Genomic DNA, 19,335 nt, shown 5'->3' with positions numbered 1-19,335 from the left:
GTGGAGTTTCATACAGATGTGGATTCCTTTCTATGTGATGAGTTGAAAAAGAATAAAAATCATCTTTTCTATCTGGCAGACCTATATTCAAAAGTTAATGATAAAAGACCATTATGCAAGGTAAAGATGTAACAATTATTCAAACCCGAACAATCCTCTTCGGTTTCCAAGTTAAAATAGGTACTTTTAAATCTTAACTATGACCTATAGATTTTTATTAGTTAAAAGAATGGATGGGTCGATAAAAGGTCAAGGATTCCATGAAGTGGTCGACAGTCAAAACGTTTTGGGACCTCTGGCCTAGAGTCTAGACTGCACATTTCTATCTTTTAATTGATTAAGCTTGATTTTGCAAAATTTATTTATTTCTGTTAGCTACGAAATGTGACGTCAGGGTATACTATGGGTGGGGGTGGCAGTACTTGTTCCGTCATTTTTGACAGGCTATACGCTAGTAAAGTAATAAAACGTTGCGCAATAAACTTGTAAATGCTATGTTATTAAAATAGAGTAAACACATTGTACAATAAGCCTTTAAGCATTACATTATTACAATAACGTAGTAAAACATTCTACATTAGGCCCGTAAGTATTATATTATTACTATAAATTAATACAACATTGTATACTAGGTCTTGAAGCTTTATATTATTACAATCTAATATATGTAAGAAGTAATTGTGTTTTGGTTACGTTCCTTTTGTATGTATCGCTTAATAACGAAACTATATACATGTGTTAGATTTCAACTTCAAAACGCAAAAATATTATATTCATAGTATAGGTCGCATCAACTTACAGAAGCAAACACTATCATAACTGCATAGATCATATCAACTTACGGGAGCAAAACTTAGCATAATTGTGTAGGTTACATCAGCTTTCAGAGGCAAAAACTAATTTAACCATGCAGGTCACATAAGTTTACAGGGGCCAAAACTATCTTAACTATATAGGCGACGTCAGTTTACAAGAGTAACAATCATATTAACTTTATAGGTCACATCACCTAAATAGGGACAAATATCGTGACTGTATGGGTCGCATGAACTTACACAGTGCAACAGCCATCTTAACTGTAAAAAGAGAAGTTTCATAAACAAAACCTGATGAAGGAAGGGCGGTGGTTTCTGGCGGACGGTTTTAACATAGTTCCAACCTATCATTTTAAACGGATTGGACCAAGCTAGTAAAGTATCAAAACGTTATACGCTAGGCCTACAAACATTATAATATTGCAGTAAAGAAATACAACATTATACGGTAGGCCTACAAACTTTACAACATTACAGTAAAGTAATAAAACATTACACACTAGGCCTACAAACATTATAATATTGCAGTAAAGAAATACAACATTATACGGTAGGCCTACAAACTTTACAACATTACAGTAAAGTAATAAAACATTACACACTAGGCCTACAAACATTATAATATTGCAGTAAAGAAATACAACATTATACGCTAGGCCTACAAACTTTACAACATTACAGTAAAGTAATAAAACATTACACACTAGGGCCTACAAACGTTATAATATTGCGGTAAAGAAATACAACGTTATACGCTGGGCCTACAAACTTTATAACATTACAGTAAAGTAATAAAACATTACACTACGCCTACAAACATTATAATATTGCAGTAAAGAAATACAACATTATACGCTAGGCCTACAAACTTTATAACATTACAGTAAAGTAATAAAACATTACACACTAGGCCTACAAACATTATAATATTGCAGTAAAGAAATACAACATTATACGCTAGGCCTACAAACATTATAACATTACAGTAAAGTAATAAAACATTACACACTAGGCCTACAAACATTATAATATTGCAGTAAAGTAACACAACATTCCACGCTAGGCCTACAAACATTATAACATTACTCAGTAAGCCTAAAATTATTACAATATTGCACTATAATAATAATACATTATACACTAGGCCTACAAAAATTATAATATTACAGTATAGTAATAAAACGCAAGGCTAACATTAATTCAAGTTGAACATTTTTCTACCATAAAAATAAAACGTTATAAACTGTATCTGTGGATCGTAATTTACAAAAAAAATGTTATCTGTTGTTACATTAGCCTCAGCATATTGGAAGTTACATAAACAGAAGTTTAGACCCAAAGATAAATAAAACACTGATATTTGTCTACTTACTTGCTGAGGTTCAGTACTTTGGGCTTCTTGACAAACAAGGTTAACAAAGTCAGAAAATGTATCTCCATTTTCTTGGTATTTTCCGAGGCCTGATCCCAAATAATATGATCCAGAAGGGGTTACAGGACCTCCCAAGCTGGACGAAGATGGACAAGCTAAGTTTACTGTTCCTGGTTGATGAGTTAGAGCTGAAATCAATAAATATGTGTAAAATAAACCTTAAATAGCGTTTTTGGTTAGCGCTTCGTCACTAAAGATTATGTTAAATAAAATGTATTAACAATGCTAGAGTACTAATAACTAAAACATTTCAGTTAATTATATGGCTTAAATTTGACCATTGGCAAATTTAACACATGATGTTACAACAGATAAACACCAGTAAGTAGATTGTTTCATTAGTTCATTCTATGGTTTATATTCGGCTACTGGTAAGTTTAACATAGGATGTTACAACAGATAAACACCAGTAAGCAGATTGTTTCATTAGATCATTCTATGGTTTCAATTCGGCTTCTGGTAAGTTTAACACATGATGTTACAACAGATAAACACCAGTAAGCAGATTGTTTCATTAGATCTTTCTATGGTTTCAATTCGGCCACTGGTAAGTTTAACACATGATGTTACAACAGATAAACACTCTAAGTAGATTGTTTCATTAGATCTTTCTATGGTTTCAATTCGGCTTCTGGTAAGTTTAACACATGATGTTACAACAGATAAACACCAGTAAGTAGATTGTTTCATTAGATCATTCTATGGTTTATATTCGGCTTCTGGTAAGTTTAACACATGATGTTACAACAGATAAACACCAGTAAGTAGATTGTTTCATTAGATCTTTCTATGGTTTCAATTCGGCTTCTGGTAAGTTTAACACATGATGTTACAACAGATAAACACCAGTAAGTAGATTGTTTCATTAGATCATTCTATGGTTTCAATTCGGCTTCTGGTAAGTTTAACACATGATGTTACAACAGATAAACACCAGTAAGTAGATTGTTTCATTAGATCATTCTATGATTTCAATTCGGCTTCTGGTAAGTTTAACACATGATGTTACAACAGATAAACACCAGTAAGTAGATTGTTTCATTAGATCATTCTGTGGTTTATATTCGGCTACTGGTATCTTTAACACATGATGTTACAACAGATAAACACCAGTAAGTAGATTGTTTCATTAGATCATTCTGTGGTTTATATTCGGCTACTGGTATCTTTAACATAGGATGTTACAACAGATAAACACCAGTAAGTAGAATATTACCAAACATTCTTATAAACCAGGAATGATGGCAAAGAACAGAAGGAAATCTCGTCTGGATATTACCAAACATATTTATAAACCAGGTATGATGGCTAGGAACAGAAGGAAATCTCGTCTGAATATTACCAAACATATTTATAAACCAGGAATGATGGTTAGGAACAGAAGGAAATCTCGTCTGAATATTACCAAACATATTTATAAAACAGGAATGATGAGGAAGAACAGAAGGAAATCTCGTATGAATATTACCAAACACATTTATAAACCAGGAATGATGAGGAAGAACAGAAGGAAATCTCGTCTGAATATTATTAATCATACTTATAAAGTATGTGGGTATGACAAGGGCTAAACACAAATTACATACCGCACTAACACTGTACACAAGTATGTTAGGACAGAAATGTAATTAACATTATCATATTTAAAATAAAATCAGAAAAATGAAAAAGGTTTATTACTTGTACTTTACTTTTATACGATTTTTATGTAAACGAAACAAAAATGAAACAAACTCGAAACATTAGCTGTCTCTCTTCGTAATGTGACTTTTAAAAGTTCATCGAACTTTAAAATTGTTATTTGAATACATTTTACTGGGAAACATTTAAACAAAGAGTGTAATAGTCCCCTTGTTTCATGCCTTCTGTCATCTGGGAGTTCCGAGTATCAGGTACAACTGGTTTAATATAACGTTTTATAACGAAACAGAAGACGGGAGACGCTGCGATTGGCGTATTTCAGCCCCGCCCACATTCAAAAGTATAAACAAAGGAGTTTACGAGCTATGATTGTATTTTAAAAATAATTACAAATGACCGTACTTTCACTGTTACGAGGAGATACCGGCTTTTTGTTTGCCCTGGGAGCCTCCTGGGTGTAAATCGCAGTTTCTCTCGGGGTAACTTGGAAGCTTGGTGACCCTCCACTGACAGGATCGAAACTGGTGGGTGTTCCTGACTTGACTTTAGCTGGTTGAAGCAAGTGAGAGGAGGGAAGTGCAGGAGGGTGTCCTGTTCCTGTTGGGCCAGAAATATGGGTGATTATTTTTGTTACATTGTTTCGTGTAGTGGTCATATTGAAAGTGAATGTTTAAAAACACTTTGAGTGTTTCGTGGTGCTGACACATGCGTAAAATTCGTCTCATCCAGTTTACATCAATTAAAAAACAAATAATAAAAAACCAGCTCAATACAAAATACTTTGGTTGCATTTTCGAAAAGAAAAATGTTGGAAAACATCCTTTAGCCGGTTTTCTCAGTCCTTAAAACTCTACAGTTTTTAATGCGTACGTGTAGAAATATTAAGCGAAAAAAAATAGACAAAACATAATTAAAAAAAAATTCAGATTACATTAAGTTCAAGGGTAATTTTGTCTTATCAGTAAGCAAGAACTACTGATAACACTAAAGTTAGGCCCTGAGAAACACTGGATTATATCTACATTTGGTAATGATAACACTAAAGTTAGGCCCTGAGAAACACTGGATTATATCTACATTTTGTACTGATAACACTAAAGTTAGGCCCTGAGAAACACTGGATTATATCTATATTTGGTAATGATAACACTAAAGTTAGGCCCTGAGAAACACTGGATTATATCTACATTTGGTAATGATAACACTAAATTTAGGCCCTGAGAAACACTGGATTATATTCACATTTTGTACTGATAACACTAAAGTTAGGCCCTGAGAAACACTGGATTGTATCCACATTTGGTACTGATAACACTAAAATTAGGCCCTGAGAAACACTGGATTATATCTACATTTTATACTGATAACACTAAAGTTAGGCCCTGAGAAACACTGGATTATATCCACATTTTGTACTGATAACACTAAATTTAGACCCTGAGAAACACTGGATTATATCCACATTTTGTACTGATAACACTAAAGTTAGGCCCTGAGAAACACTGGATTATATCCACATTTGGTACTGATAACACTAAAGTTAGACCCTGAGAAACACTGGATTATATCTACATTTTATACTGATAACACTAAAGTTAGGCCCTGAGAAACACTGGATTATATCTACATTTTGTACTGATAACACTAAAGTTAGGCCCTGAGAAACACTGGATTATATCTACATTTGGTACTGATAACACTAAAGTTAGGCCCTGAGAAACACTGGATCCTATCCACATTTGGTACTGATAACACTAAAGTTAGGCCCTGAGAAACACTGGATTATATCCACATTTTGTACTGATAACACTAAAGTTAGGCCCTCAGAAACGCTGGATTCTAGTACTGATGTATAGTATTTAAATTAGGACTGGGAAACACTAGATTTTATCTACATTTGGAGTGGCTAAAGTGAAACAACCACTAAGAAAATATAAAAATCAGCTTAAGAGGAACAATAACATTGTTTTATTTTAGATTATATGAATTACTTATAAGCATCAGTCTTCCAAATATCTTAAACAAAGTTAGATAAACTGTGAATTTGCGAAAAACAAAAATGAAAAAAAATTAACTCTTATAACTAACATATAAAGATATTTCTCTAGACAGTTATAGGCATTATTAATGTTTACATAGTGAACTCACGAACTATGTGAATTCTGCCGTGTTCCACGTCACTTCCCCACACAGCATGATTGGTCAGATCAGCAGCAGAGTGACAGTAATATCCGCTAATTTCAGCTGTTCTAGTCATGTCTTCTTCGCTGTAGGAGAACCGACGTAGACGTTTTGTACGGTATCCAATAGCTGGGCTATGGGAGTGATGTGTAGGGGAAGAACCGAGCATTCCCTCTTCTGGTAAATGATCCCCGGGAGGGGGATCTAATCCCTGTAGCCCGTCGGAGAAGAATAACTATTGTAGTAGCTGGTGGGAGACTCCACTTTTATCATATTGAGGGGTGGTTGACTGCCATTGGTAGGATGCATTATAGAACCTTGAGAGAGAGAAATGTATAGATATATAAGTAACCGTGTACGTCAAAGTAACTCTCGAGTTTTCCTACAACATAGTAGCCTAACAACTCACAAAGAACGAAGAAGTAAAGCAATACGATGGAATTACTATTTAAAACATACATTTCTTGATATCAACAGCTTGGACCATTTACAAATCAATATATTCCATCCATATATATATATATATATATATGAATGAACAAAGAAACAATACAAAATTACTAAAATATTTCAGTTTTAGAACTTCTCTAATTCACAATAAACAATAAAAAACGATGTCATTGTTTAAATCTGTTCATGTCGACAGATTTAGTCTGAGCTATACGGCTAAATATATTATTTGAAAAGATTTTTCAAAAGCTCTGTTGATATCACGTACACGCATAACTAATGTTGTTTCAGGCGATGTGTTAGGATATTAGAAGTTCCGATCATTAAACTGGATAAGAGACATTTCGGGTTTTAAAAGGCCAGCGACAAACTTGCTTCCTTGTAAAAGCCTGAATAGCTAGGCCTCATCGTCTACAACGGCTGCGCTCGTTTCCTTTAACAACTTCTTTAAGAGCAGTTCGTATGCTTATGTTCCCCATGATGTGTGGCCTTGTCATAAACCGCAACGTTTCTCAGGATGTACTTTAAAATATATTTATTACTGGAGAATAGAATACAATGTGGTCAAAAATCACAATTCTAATCAACTTGGGTGAAAGTTTTACGATGGAAGTGCTACCGTTTTGGTAACTATTCGAGACGTAGTTAAAGTATAAAATTACACACGATTAATTAAGTACACAGATAACATCAGTATTGGTCTTAATGAAGTACACAGATAACATCAATACTGGTCTTAATGAAGTACACAGATAACATCAATACTGGTCTTAATGAAGTACACAGATAACATCAGTACTGGTCTTAATGAAGTACACAGATAACATCAGTACTGGTCTTAATGAAGTACACAGATAATGTCAGTACTGGTCTTGATGAAGTACACAGATAACATCAGTACTGGTCTTGATGAAGTACACAGATAACATCTGTATTGGTCTTAATGAAGTACACAGATAACATCAGTATTGGTCTTAATGAAGTACACAGATAATATCAGTATTGGTCTTAATGAAGTACACAGATAACATCAGTATTAGTATTAATGAAGTACACAGATAACATCAGTATTGGTCTTAATGAAGTACACAGATAACATCAGTATTAGGCTTAATGAAGTACACAGATAACATCAGTATTGGTCTTAATGAAGTACACAGAAAACATCAATATTGGTCTTAATGAAGTACACAGATAACATCAATATTGGTCTTAATGACGTACACAGATAATATCAGTATTGGTCTTAATGAAGTACACAGAAAACATCAATATTGGTCTTAATGAAGTACACAGATAACATCAATACTGGTCTTGATGAAGTACACAGATAACATCAATACTGGTCTTGATGAAGTACACAGATAACATCTGTATTGGTCTTAATGAAGTACACAGATAACATCAGTATTGGTCTTAATGAAGTACACAGATAATATCAGTATTGGTCTTAATGAAGTACACAGATAACATCAGTATTGGTCTTAATGAAGTACACAGATAATATCAGTATTGGTCTTAATGAAGTACACAGATAACATCAGTATTAGTCTTAATGAAGTACACAGATAACATCAGTATTGGTCTTAATGAAGTACACAGATAACATCAGTATTGGTCTTAATGAAGTACACAGATAACATCAATATTGGTCTTAATGACGTACACAGATAATATCAGTATTGGTCTTAATGAAGTACACAGAAAACATCAATATTGGTCTTAATGAAGTACACAGATAACATCAGTATTGGTCTTAATGAAGTACACAGATAACATCAGTATTGGTCTTAATGAAGTACACAGATAACATCAATATTGGTCTTAATGAAGTACACAGATAACATCTGTATTGGTCTTCTTACATTACTAACCAAAACAAACACCGAAGTTGTTTAGCCCAACTGTCGTTATATTTACTTAGACCCATTCACTAATTTTTGGTACCCGTCACCAGTATCTGGTTGTCAAATATAATATTCGTTGAATGATGACTAATATGCACCCTTACCATAATGTTGGTACACACGACTAGACTACATAAACCTCACCGTACTGTGATTTCAATACTGTAATACTATGTAAAACAAACTGTATCTGATATAAACACTGTTACACTATGTAAAACACACCGTACTCTTATCTTAGCACTGTTACACTATACATTATACCTTACTAAAACAGTCTCATTTGGTTTAGCCATATGTTTGTCTTTCTTTACCTATCTACACTTCACCACGCTTTCCAATATTCGTCACGACAGTTGAGACACATTCTATCTAACATCTTCTGAAGTTCGATACCTGTTAATTATTATAATGATACTGGTGTGACAACAATGGTTCACCGATTGTAAAACCAGTCGTTGTTAACATTCAAAAATATCGAACCAACTTTTGTTTTCAATGTATAAGTTAGGGGCACGTATAATTTTCATATTTTGTTTCGTAATTTCCCGTAAAGCTCTACATAGACTGTCCGTTCTAGTAGTTACTAATCTTGAGCTGAGAGACTACTCAACTGGACCATCGCCGACTCTTCTGTGATAGTTTGACCACTATTCTTATACACTAGCTATGACCACAAAGTGCGGAGGGGTTTGGGACAACAGGTCGCGAACCTGGAACCCTAGGATTCACTGTCTTGATTCATTAACCCTAAGAGTGAGAAAGAGACATCATTTATGACATATTCATCTTTCGACGCCTTCCTCTTACTTAGATCTACTTATCATAAGTCTTTACTTTGGAACGCTTTCCTCCTGTTATCAAAAATCTTCATTTTAGGACGCTTTCCCCTTGTTATCATGAATCTTCAATTTGTGACGCCCCCCTCCTGTTACCATAAATCTTTACTTCATCCATTTATCATAAATCTTTATTTTGGGACACCTTCCTTCTGTTATCATAAATCTTCAATTTGGGACGCTTTTCTCCTGTTATAATAAGTCTTCGTTTTGGGACGCCTTCCTTCTGTTATCATAAATCTTTATTTTGGGACGCCTTCCTTCTGTTATCATAAATCTTCATTTTGGGACGCCTTCCTCCTGTTATCATAAATATTTACTTTGGGACGCCTTCCTCCTGTTATCATAAATATTTACTTTGGGACGCTTTCTTCTGCCCACAGATGTGATTTTAATTACTTTTTTTGTAAGATTACTGCAGTATCTGTTGAATACATATGACCGATGGCATTATGAAGTTACACAAAATTATAATACTTGCCCTGTCTTAAATACACAGAGTATTAACATGAACGTACCTTTGGACAACGCATGTAACTCAAGAGACGAAAAAACTCCTGTTGCAACGACCGTATTCATACAGGTGTCTGTAAAAGAAGTTCCATCGGTTTCAAGGATGGACACTTTAAATATTACAGTAAATTAAATAAAGCACGAGATTTATCAAGTAAACACAAAACACGTCACTTCATACTTAAACAAAATAATCGCTAAAAATACAGTTTTCAAATGAGTCTCGTTTGGAAACCATTACAACTTTTGTATGTGATCCTGTCGCTAACTTCGTATCTCAGAATTTAATCTCTAACACAGTTATCGTGTGAAGTTTAAGTTAAAATAAACTGCAAAATTATCATCTTATATTCCTTCTAAATAAAATAAATCGAAAGATATGACACATGATTCAGCCCAGGGTGGTCAACAGGGGGTCGTTCCAGAAACCGGTGATTTAGGTTTACTTAGATAGATCTCGACGAATGATGCGAAGCACAACTCCCAGAGCAAAAACCCAAATTAAATGACATAGTGACATCCCTGTGGATTACACTATGGTGATACCATACTGGGCATTATACCATTTTTATTTTATTTACTCTTCATTCTGGAAATGATATTTTGAATTTGATAATCGACATGAAAGTCCTCTTTAATGCATCGTGTGTGTACTTCAACTTCAACAGTACATCTTTGGGTTTTACTGTGTTATTAGTTTCACAAAATATCGAAACTACTGATGCGTTATATATTAATCCAATCCTCTTTTTTAAAAATAACAATACGATTGTACCTGTTGGTGATGTTTTGCTGTCAATGTACTAATCAATTGGTGAATCTTCTATTCACGTGGTATGTCAAATTGATTGGGATATCTTCGAATAATGTCTTCCCTCATCCGACCTTGGCGTTCTACAGTTAAACCATCACATTCTAGATCACATTATTTCAAACATGTTTCATTGCTTCATCGTTTAAATTTATTTACATCTACATGTTGGATCTCGTGGTCTCGGGACAGGTCATGGGTTCAACCAAGGGTCTGGTCCAATGACCTAGACCTCGAGACTAATGCTAGATGACTTATTTTTGTCTTCTCTTATCCAATCTGGAGCCACATTTTAATTTAATCGCTACGGTAAAACCATCACTTTCACAACGATATCTTGAACATGTCAAGCATGCCTCACTTCTACATTGTTTTACTTTAAAAACTTAACTTCTCCATGTTGGTTCCTTCCACTCGGGTCAGGTCACGAGTCCACTCACAAGACGCCTCGAAAATATTGCCAAATGTCTTCATTTTGTGGAATCAAAACAACCCAAACCTTTCCAGAATGACCCTCCTTTTTCTGGTCCACATCAAGGCCAAAACTGACTCGAGTGGTAGGTGTTAAAATAAATATAGAAGTAACTATCACTTTACGTTTAAACTGTGGCTTAGCAGTAAGTTTGCGGACTTAGCAATGCTAAAAATATGTGAGGGTTAATTCCACTATTCTGTGGTAAAAGAGTAGCCGAAGAGTTAGCGGTTGGTGGTGAAGACTAGCTGCCTTTCCTGTAGTCTTACACTGCTAAATTAGGGACGGCTAGCGCAGATAGCCCTTAAGTAGCTTTGCGCGAAATTAATAAACAAATAAACACACAAAACATGCCTGCCCTTTCAGCTTTGAGGGCATTATAATGTGACGATCAATCTCACTATTCGTTCGTAAAAGGGTAGCCCAAGAGTTGGCGGTAGGTGGTGATGACTAGCTGCCTTCTCTCTAGTTTTGCACTGCTAAATTAGGGACAGCTGTCGCAGATAGCCCTCGTGTAGCTTTACGCAAAATTTAAAAACAAACGACATTGACACCTGGGGAGAAATACATAAAACACACTTTATAACCAGAATAATATGATACTAAATCTTGTGAGACATGCAAAAAAAATTAATACTCTCATAATTAATTTTAAAAAAATTATAAATCTTGCATTTAAAGTTGTAACTGATTCATCAGTGGAAAATGACGTTTCATGATAGATTTTAAAAGATGTTAGTATCAATAAACATGTTGAATATGAACGTTTCGGAATTTCCTTAGGTTCCACCATCGGCGTTAATACCTAAAAAAAAAGGTTCATAATATTCGAACTACAGTGAACAACATTAGCATCAAGTGCCTTCTTCGTATTTAATCGGAAGTTGTCAGTTTTGGTTTGTTTTCGTGTTTTTTTTTAATTTCGCGCAAAGCTACTCGAGGGCTATCTGCGCTAGCCGTCCCTAATTCATCAGTGTAAGACTAGATTATTAGTTGAACGCCTTAACCACCTGGCCATGCTGGGCCGTCACAAGTGAACAAATAAACAAAATATTTCACATGTCGGTTGGACTGCTTTATTCTGTAGCAGTTAGATTGGTTGCTGGGGCTGAGAAAAGTATTCTTCTGAAATGTTCACATAACATCAAGACGGAAATAATTCTATATTCATCAAAGCAGAAAAGAGGAATTTTGATGTACTACTGAAAAGAGAAAACTTTTAAATGTATTTTACCAGCATTCGACGTTGTACACATCAGTGACCATTCGAAATGACGTTTATCGGGAGGTAAAAGGGAAAAAAATCTAATTTATACCAATTTGTACAAGTGTTTGTGCCACCTCGTCAGACGGTTTCGCCCCTCTTCAAGCAGACAAAGTATTACGAGTTTCTAACTTTCGACATATGCAAGATTTAACTGCGTAAAAGGATCAGTACATGTTTACATTCTTTCGATATTCGGTTAAAAGGAAATCTAGAAACATTTCGTGAATATACTTGTTTAGGGAAGTGCATTATGCTGGCACAGTTGTCCCAAACCAGGAAATACGTGAGAATCTTTGAAAAAACATTACAAGAGAGACAAAACACCGATTCTCAAAATGGTAAGCAATCGCAGTGTTCCACTAACCAACAATCTTAACTTGTCCACTCCCAAGGTTATATTTATGTAATTTCGCTTTGACCTAAATTTATTTTTTATACCAAATACTAATCTGACTTCCAGGACCACGTCACACGTTGTTTTTTGTTCTAACATTTTATCTTTTTAATAAGTAACTCAGTTGAAAAAAAAATTTAGACAAAGATTAACAATTCAAATGTTTGTTTCGTAACATACATACATAGATACATATAATTTCTTTTACTATTGTCATGCAATACAAGTGTATACAAGTAAATGTTTTTCTGCCTAAACATTATTTTAAAACTATAACAAAAGCTTAAGCCTTACGAATCAGACTCAACTAATGACTTACAAATTTAAATGTGAATCACATTAGTGTAACAACATATTGCGTCACTCATGTGTGAGAGACGCTAAAACGAAAGTTAGCGTATGTTGATTTTAATTTACTGTTTTATTAATATAAATCACGATTAATCTATTATGTGTGCGTCAGGGGTCGCCGCTGGTTCTGAGGTCTCATTTTCATTGGTAGTGTGGTATAAAGAAGGGTTACGGACCATTATGTTCTATCAGTAGAAAAATACTGTTCGTTTACCATGACCACCATAGGTATCGAAACGAGGTTTTTAACACCATAAGTCTTGAGTTTTACTGTTAAGTCAACAGAGGGCAGTAGCAGCAACTTAACAAACGACGATTTGTAAGCCGCAATAACATTCATTACAGATAACACGAATACACTTAAATAAAGATATATTGTAAATTAATTATAAAATGGTTAAATTAATGGATATCTAACAATTAAAACGTTCTATTTCTATAAACGTGGCAGTGGAAAATGTTAATGAAAAGTCTTTCCTGTGTTTATTGAGTTTCACAGAAAACAATTTAAATAACAATGGAACAATCTTTATACTGACATTGAAAAAAATAAAAAAAAACAACAAATGAAAAACAAGGCGTATTCATTATCTCTGATGACGTCATGCATCGTCATCAGTTCTCACTCTACCAATCTGGAATCTCGTCTACGGTAGAATTTGTGTCGAGGTTTGTTTTACACATTTTAAGAACAATTATTTTACTAGCTCTATCTAAACTGAAATAGGCTTAAGTAAATAGATTAGCAGACCAAGAATATGACGCAGACATCAGTGTACACAACCAATCGATTGGAGTTTCATTCCTTTAAACAAAGAGCATAAAAGTTGCATCAGTAGTAATGTAAGGGTGTTTCAAAAGCAGTGAATTTCTACACCCACATACCAGTGTGTAATAACTACAAATTATTTCAAGGTCTTTACTAAGCCCCAACTAGTGTTATATCCAGGTGCACTCGCTGCTTCACATAAACGTTGAGATTTTGCCAAACAGGAAGGGACCAATACTGTATTTTCACGTGCTTATGTGGACGATATATTCAACTTTTCAAGGCCTTCAACATTGTATAGATCCACTTGTCATAGCGGGAAATATGGCTGCGAAAACAACAACAACAAATTCTAATTCTGAGAAGAGTGAATTCTAGAGTCAGTACAAGGTTGCATGTGGCTTAGCCTCCATATAGAAACCAACTTCCTAAATTATAATATCGTTAGATGAAATTTAGTCGAGTCAGGGATATTTGTATATCATTTTTGAGCGTCTCAATATAAATTACATATTTAATTGAAGAGGGTAAATCTTCATGTCAGTAATATGAGCCACCTGACAACTTGTTTTACACATTACCTCTTGTTGTTGTCTTATACACTACTCGAAACATTCCGTTGTCTTACACTTTACCTCTTGTTGTTGTCTTATACACTACTTGAAACGTTCCGTTGTCTTACGTACTACCATTTGATGTTGTCTTATACACTACTTGAAACGTTCCGTTGTTTTACATACTACCATTTGATGTTGTCTTGTACACTACTTGAAACGTTCCGTTGTTTTACATACTACCATTTGATGTTGTCTTATACACTACTTGAAACGTTCCGTTGTTTTACATAGTACCATTTGATGTAGTCTTGTACACTACTTGAAACGTTCCGTTGTTTTACATACTACCATTTGATGTAGTCTTGTACACTACTTGAAACGTTCCGTTGTTTAACATACTACCATTTGATGTTGTCTTGTACACTACTTGAAACGTTCCGTTGTTTTACATACTACCATTTGATGTTGTCTTGTACACTACTTGAAACGTTCCGTTGTTTTACATACTACCATTTGATGTTGTCTTGTACACTACTTGAAACGTTCTGTTGTTTTACATACTACCATTTGATGTTGTCTTATGCACTACTTGAAACGTTCCGTTGTTTTACATACTACCATTTGATGTTGTCTTGTACACTACTTGAAACGTTCCGTTGTTTTACATACTACCATTTGATGTTGTCTTGTACACTACTTGAAACGTTCCGTTGTTTTACATACTACCATTTGATGTTGTCTTGTACACTACTTGAAACGTTCCGTTGTTTTACACACTACCATTTGATGTAGTCTTGTACACTACTTGAAACGTTCCGTTGTTTTACATACTACCATTTGATGTTGTCTTGTACACTACTTGAAACGTTCCGTTGTTTTACATACTACCATTTGATGTTGTCTTATACACTACTTGAAACGTTCCGTTGTTTTACATAGTACCATTTGATGTAGTCTTGTACACTACTTGAAACGTTCCGTTGTTTTACATACTACCATTTGATGTTGTCTTGTACACTACTTGAAACGTTCCGTTGTTTTACATAGTACCATTTGATGTAGTCTTATGCACTACTTAAAACGTTCCGTTGTTTAACATACTACCATTTGATGTTGTCTTGTACACTACTTGAAACGTTCCGTTGTTTTACATACTACCATTTGATGTTGTCTTGTACACTACTTGAAACGTTCCGTTGTTTTACATACTACCATTTGATGTTGTCTTGTACACTACTTGAAACGTTCCGTTGTTTTACATACTACCATTTGATGTTGTCTTATACACTACTTGAAACGTTCCGTTGTTTAACATACTACCATTTGATGTAGTCTTGTACACTACTTGAAACGTTCCGTTGTTTAACATACTACCATTTGATGTTGTCTTGTACACTACTTGAAACGTTCCGTTGTTTTACATACTACCATTTGATGTTGTCTTGTACACTACTTGAAACGTTCCGTTGTTTTACATACTACCATTTGATGTTGTCTTATGCACTACTTGAAACGTTCCGTTGTTTTACATACTACCATTTGATGTTGTCTTGTACACTACTTGAAACGTTCCGTTGTTTTACATACTACCATTTGATGTTGTCTTGTACACTACTTGAAACGTTCTATTGTTTTACATACTACCATTTGATGTTGTCTTATGCACTACTTGAAACGTTCCGTTGTTTTACATACTACCATTTGATGTTGTCTTGTACACTACTTGAAACGTTCCGTTGTTTTACATAGTACCATTTGATGTAGTCTTGTACACTACTTGAAACGTTCCGTTGTTTTACATACTACCATTTGATGTTGTCTTGTACACTACTTGAAACGTTCCGTTGTTTTACATAGTACCATTTGATGTAGTCTTGTACACTACTTGAAACGTTCCGTTGTTTTACATACTACCATTTGATGTAGTCTTGTACACTACTTGAAACGTTCCGTTGTTTTACATACCACTATTTGATGTTGTCTTATGCACTACTCGAAATGTTCCGTTATATTACACACTACCACTTGATGTAGTCTTATGCACTACTTAAAACGTTCCGTTGTTTTACATACTACCATTTGATATTGTCTTGTACACTACTTGAAACGTTCCGTTGTTTAACACACTACCACTTGATGAAGTCTTATGCACTACTTAAAACGTTCCGTTGTTTTACATACTACCATTTGATATTGTCTTGTACACTACTTGAAACGTTCCGTTGTTTAACACACTACCACTTGATGAAGTCTTATGCACTACTTAAAACGTTTCGTTATATTACACACTATCACTTGATGTAGTCTTATGCACTACTTAAAACGTTTCGTTATATTACACATTACCACTTGATGTAGTGTTATACACTACTTGAAACGTTTCCTTGCCTATTACTCTAGCTGAAAAATTCCATTGTCATATACATACCTAAAACATTTCGTTAACCCGTACACTAACTAAAGAACTTCATTGTGTTATGAACTACTCCAACACTTACTAGTTTTATACCCTATCTGAAATGTTCCTGCACGTCTGTTTGTCTTGCCACGTTTTGTTATGTTTTGGAATACTAAATCCTCCTAGTGTCAAACGTTTACAATTGTCACAAGCGATTAAATTCGCAGTTTCACTTTTACAGAAGTTAACTTGATGAGTTAAATTAAGTTGTTTACTTAACATACTTTGTGTATAACTTACCAACTTTTCTTTCAAAGCCAACAATAAACACTTAATTATAAAACTATTGTGACGACAGAGTTAATATTTATATAGAAAAGGTCCCATTCTTACTTTTTTCTTCGTATTTGTCGTTAAAACTATTGTGACGACAGAGTTAATATTTATATAGAAAAGGTCCTATTGTTACCTCTTTCTTCGTATTTGTCGTTAAAACTATTGTGACGACAGAGTTAATATTTATATAGAAAAGGTCCTATTGTTACCTCTTTCTTCGTATTTGTCGTTAAAACTATTGTGACGAGAGAGTTAATATTTATATAGAAAAGGTCCTATTGTTACCTCTTTCTTCGTATTTGTCGTTAAAACTATTGTGACGACAGAGCTAATATTTATATAGAAAAGGTCCTATTGTCACCTCTTTCTTCGTATTTGTCGTTAAAACTATTGTGACGAGAGAGTTAATATTTATATAGAAAAGGTCCTATTGTTACCTCTTTCTTCGTATTTGTCGTTCTCACGTCCTGGTTCACTGTAGCCTCGCAGGGATTCTTGAAAGTAAAACAAAACAGAATTTTAATACGAAAACACAGTTGAAAAAATGATACAAATTACAGGCCCTCTTACTATACTGAAGTGGTCATGGTAACGAAAATAAAAACTTTAGGTCATGCTAGAATACTTAGATGGTCAATAAGTCACGTCCAGCCAGAGACTGCCCCCGTGAAACAGCGGCATGTCTGAGTACTTGTACTACTAGAAACCGAGTTTCGATACGCGGGGTGAGCAGAGCACAGATAGCCCTTTGTGTAGCTTTATGTCATAAAACAAACAAACAACCAGAGGAGTCAACTGGCTGGTATTTACCGTCCTACTACAACACTTAGGTGGTTAATAAGTCAGGTTCCATCAGTGAACCTAGATGGTTAACAATTCAGATCCTACTGGAATAATAAGGTGGTTAGTGAACAATGTGTTATTACAGTATTAAGTGGGTAGTGAATCAGGCGTTACTATGGTATGAAGCGACTGTTGAACAAAGTGTTACCAGAGTACTCAGGTGTCTATTGTATTAGACTATTACTTACTATTCAGGTGGTGAGTTAATCATTCTTTACTACATTCTTAGTTGGCTAGTGTATCAGGTCCTTTAATAGTACCTAGGTGACTAGTTAATTATGTGTTACTAAAGTAGTCAAGTGGCTAGTGTATCAGGTCCTTCTGTAGTACCTAGGTGACTAGTTAATTAAGTGTTACCAAAGTAGTCAGGTGGCTAGTGTATCAGGTCCTTCTGTAGTACCTAGGTGAGTAGTTAATCATGTGTTACTAAAGTAGTCAGGTGGCTAGTGTATCAGGTCCTTCTGTAGTACCTAGGTGACTAGTTAAGTATGTGTTACTAAAGTAGTCAGGTGGCTAGTGTATCAGGTCCTTCTGTAGTACCTAGGTGACTAGTTAATTATGTGTTTCTAAAGTAGTCAGGTGGCTAGTGTATCAGGTCCTTCTGTAGTACCTAGGTGACTAGTTAATCGTGTGTTACTAAAGTAGTCAGGTGGCTAGTGTATCAGGTCCTTCTGTAGTACCTAGGTGACTAGTTAATCATGTGTTACTAAAGTAGTCAGGTGGCTGGTGTATCAGGTCCTTCTGTAGTACCTAGGTGAACAGTTAATCATGTGTTACTAAAGCAGTCAGGTGGCTAGTGTATCAGGTCCTACATGCTAGTGTGTCATGTGTTACTTGAGTGATAATCTGGCTTGTGAATCAGGTGTTACTTAAGTTCTCAGGTGGTTCATCTGGTGTATTCACAAACGTTAAGTTTTGCAATGAAGACAGAGCAGCATCATAACGAGTTTTAATGAATTATCTCTCTACCATACTTTATTTTAATATAATTACAGTACATACAGAAAGTTCGTTACAAAATGACTAATTTGATCTACGAGGATTTGAAGATCCCAGTGTTTTTGAAGACCAAATCTTTTATAAGATAGCTTCTATTAACTATGATATACACGTGTGGATATGTCAGCATGAGCTTTTACGGATGGAAAAACAGTGGCTAAGGAATTTTGGGGTCTTTTTTTTTTTTTTCGTAACCAATTCGTATATCCTAATCCTTTTCTTTAACCTTCTTCTAGGATGTGGAAGTTGATAAAAAGTGCTAAACGAAAGAAAAACAGTTGAAGCAGCTCATAAGAAAAATAAAAATAATCTAAGACGAAGGAAAGAAAAATATTGTCAGCGTGTTGTTAGTCCTAAACC

The 19,335-nt window shown here is 34.6% G+C and overlaps 1 protein-coding gene across 1 annotated transcript in view; it reads right to left on the bottom strand.

Annotated features, from left to right (window-relative positions):
• Positions 1-17,288, bottom strand: part of LOC143248530 (uncharacterized) — a 49,555-nt gene extending 32,267 nt beyond the window's left edge. The window contains exons 1-5 of the mRNA XM_076496953.1: positions 17,267-17,288; positions 9,784-9,852; positions 6,037-6,386; positions 4,291-4,485; positions 2,188-2,375 (exon numbers count right to left, since the gene is read on the bottom strand). Of these exons, the coding sequence (XP_076353068.1) occupies positions 2,188-2,375; positions 4,291-4,485; positions 6,037-6,238 (585 nt within the window). The 5' untranslated portion in view covers positions 6,239-6,386; positions 9,784-9,852; positions 17,267-17,288. The remainder of the gene's footprint in view (positions 1-2,187; positions 2,376-4,290; positions 4,486-6,036; positions 6,387-9,783; positions 9,853-17,266) is intronic.
• Between the last annotated feature and the right edge of the window lie 2,047 nt (positions 17,289-19,335).

This window comes from Tachypleus tridentatus, chromosome 4, assembly GCF_004210375.1.
Source record: "Tachypleus tridentatus isolate NWPU-2018 chromosome 4, ASM421037v1, whole genome shotgun sequence".
NCBI lineage: Eukaryota > Metazoa > Arthropoda > Merostomata > Xiphosura > Limulidae > Tachypleus > Tachypleus tridentatus.
This window is presented reverse-complemented; position numbering and strand designations above follow the sequence as displayed.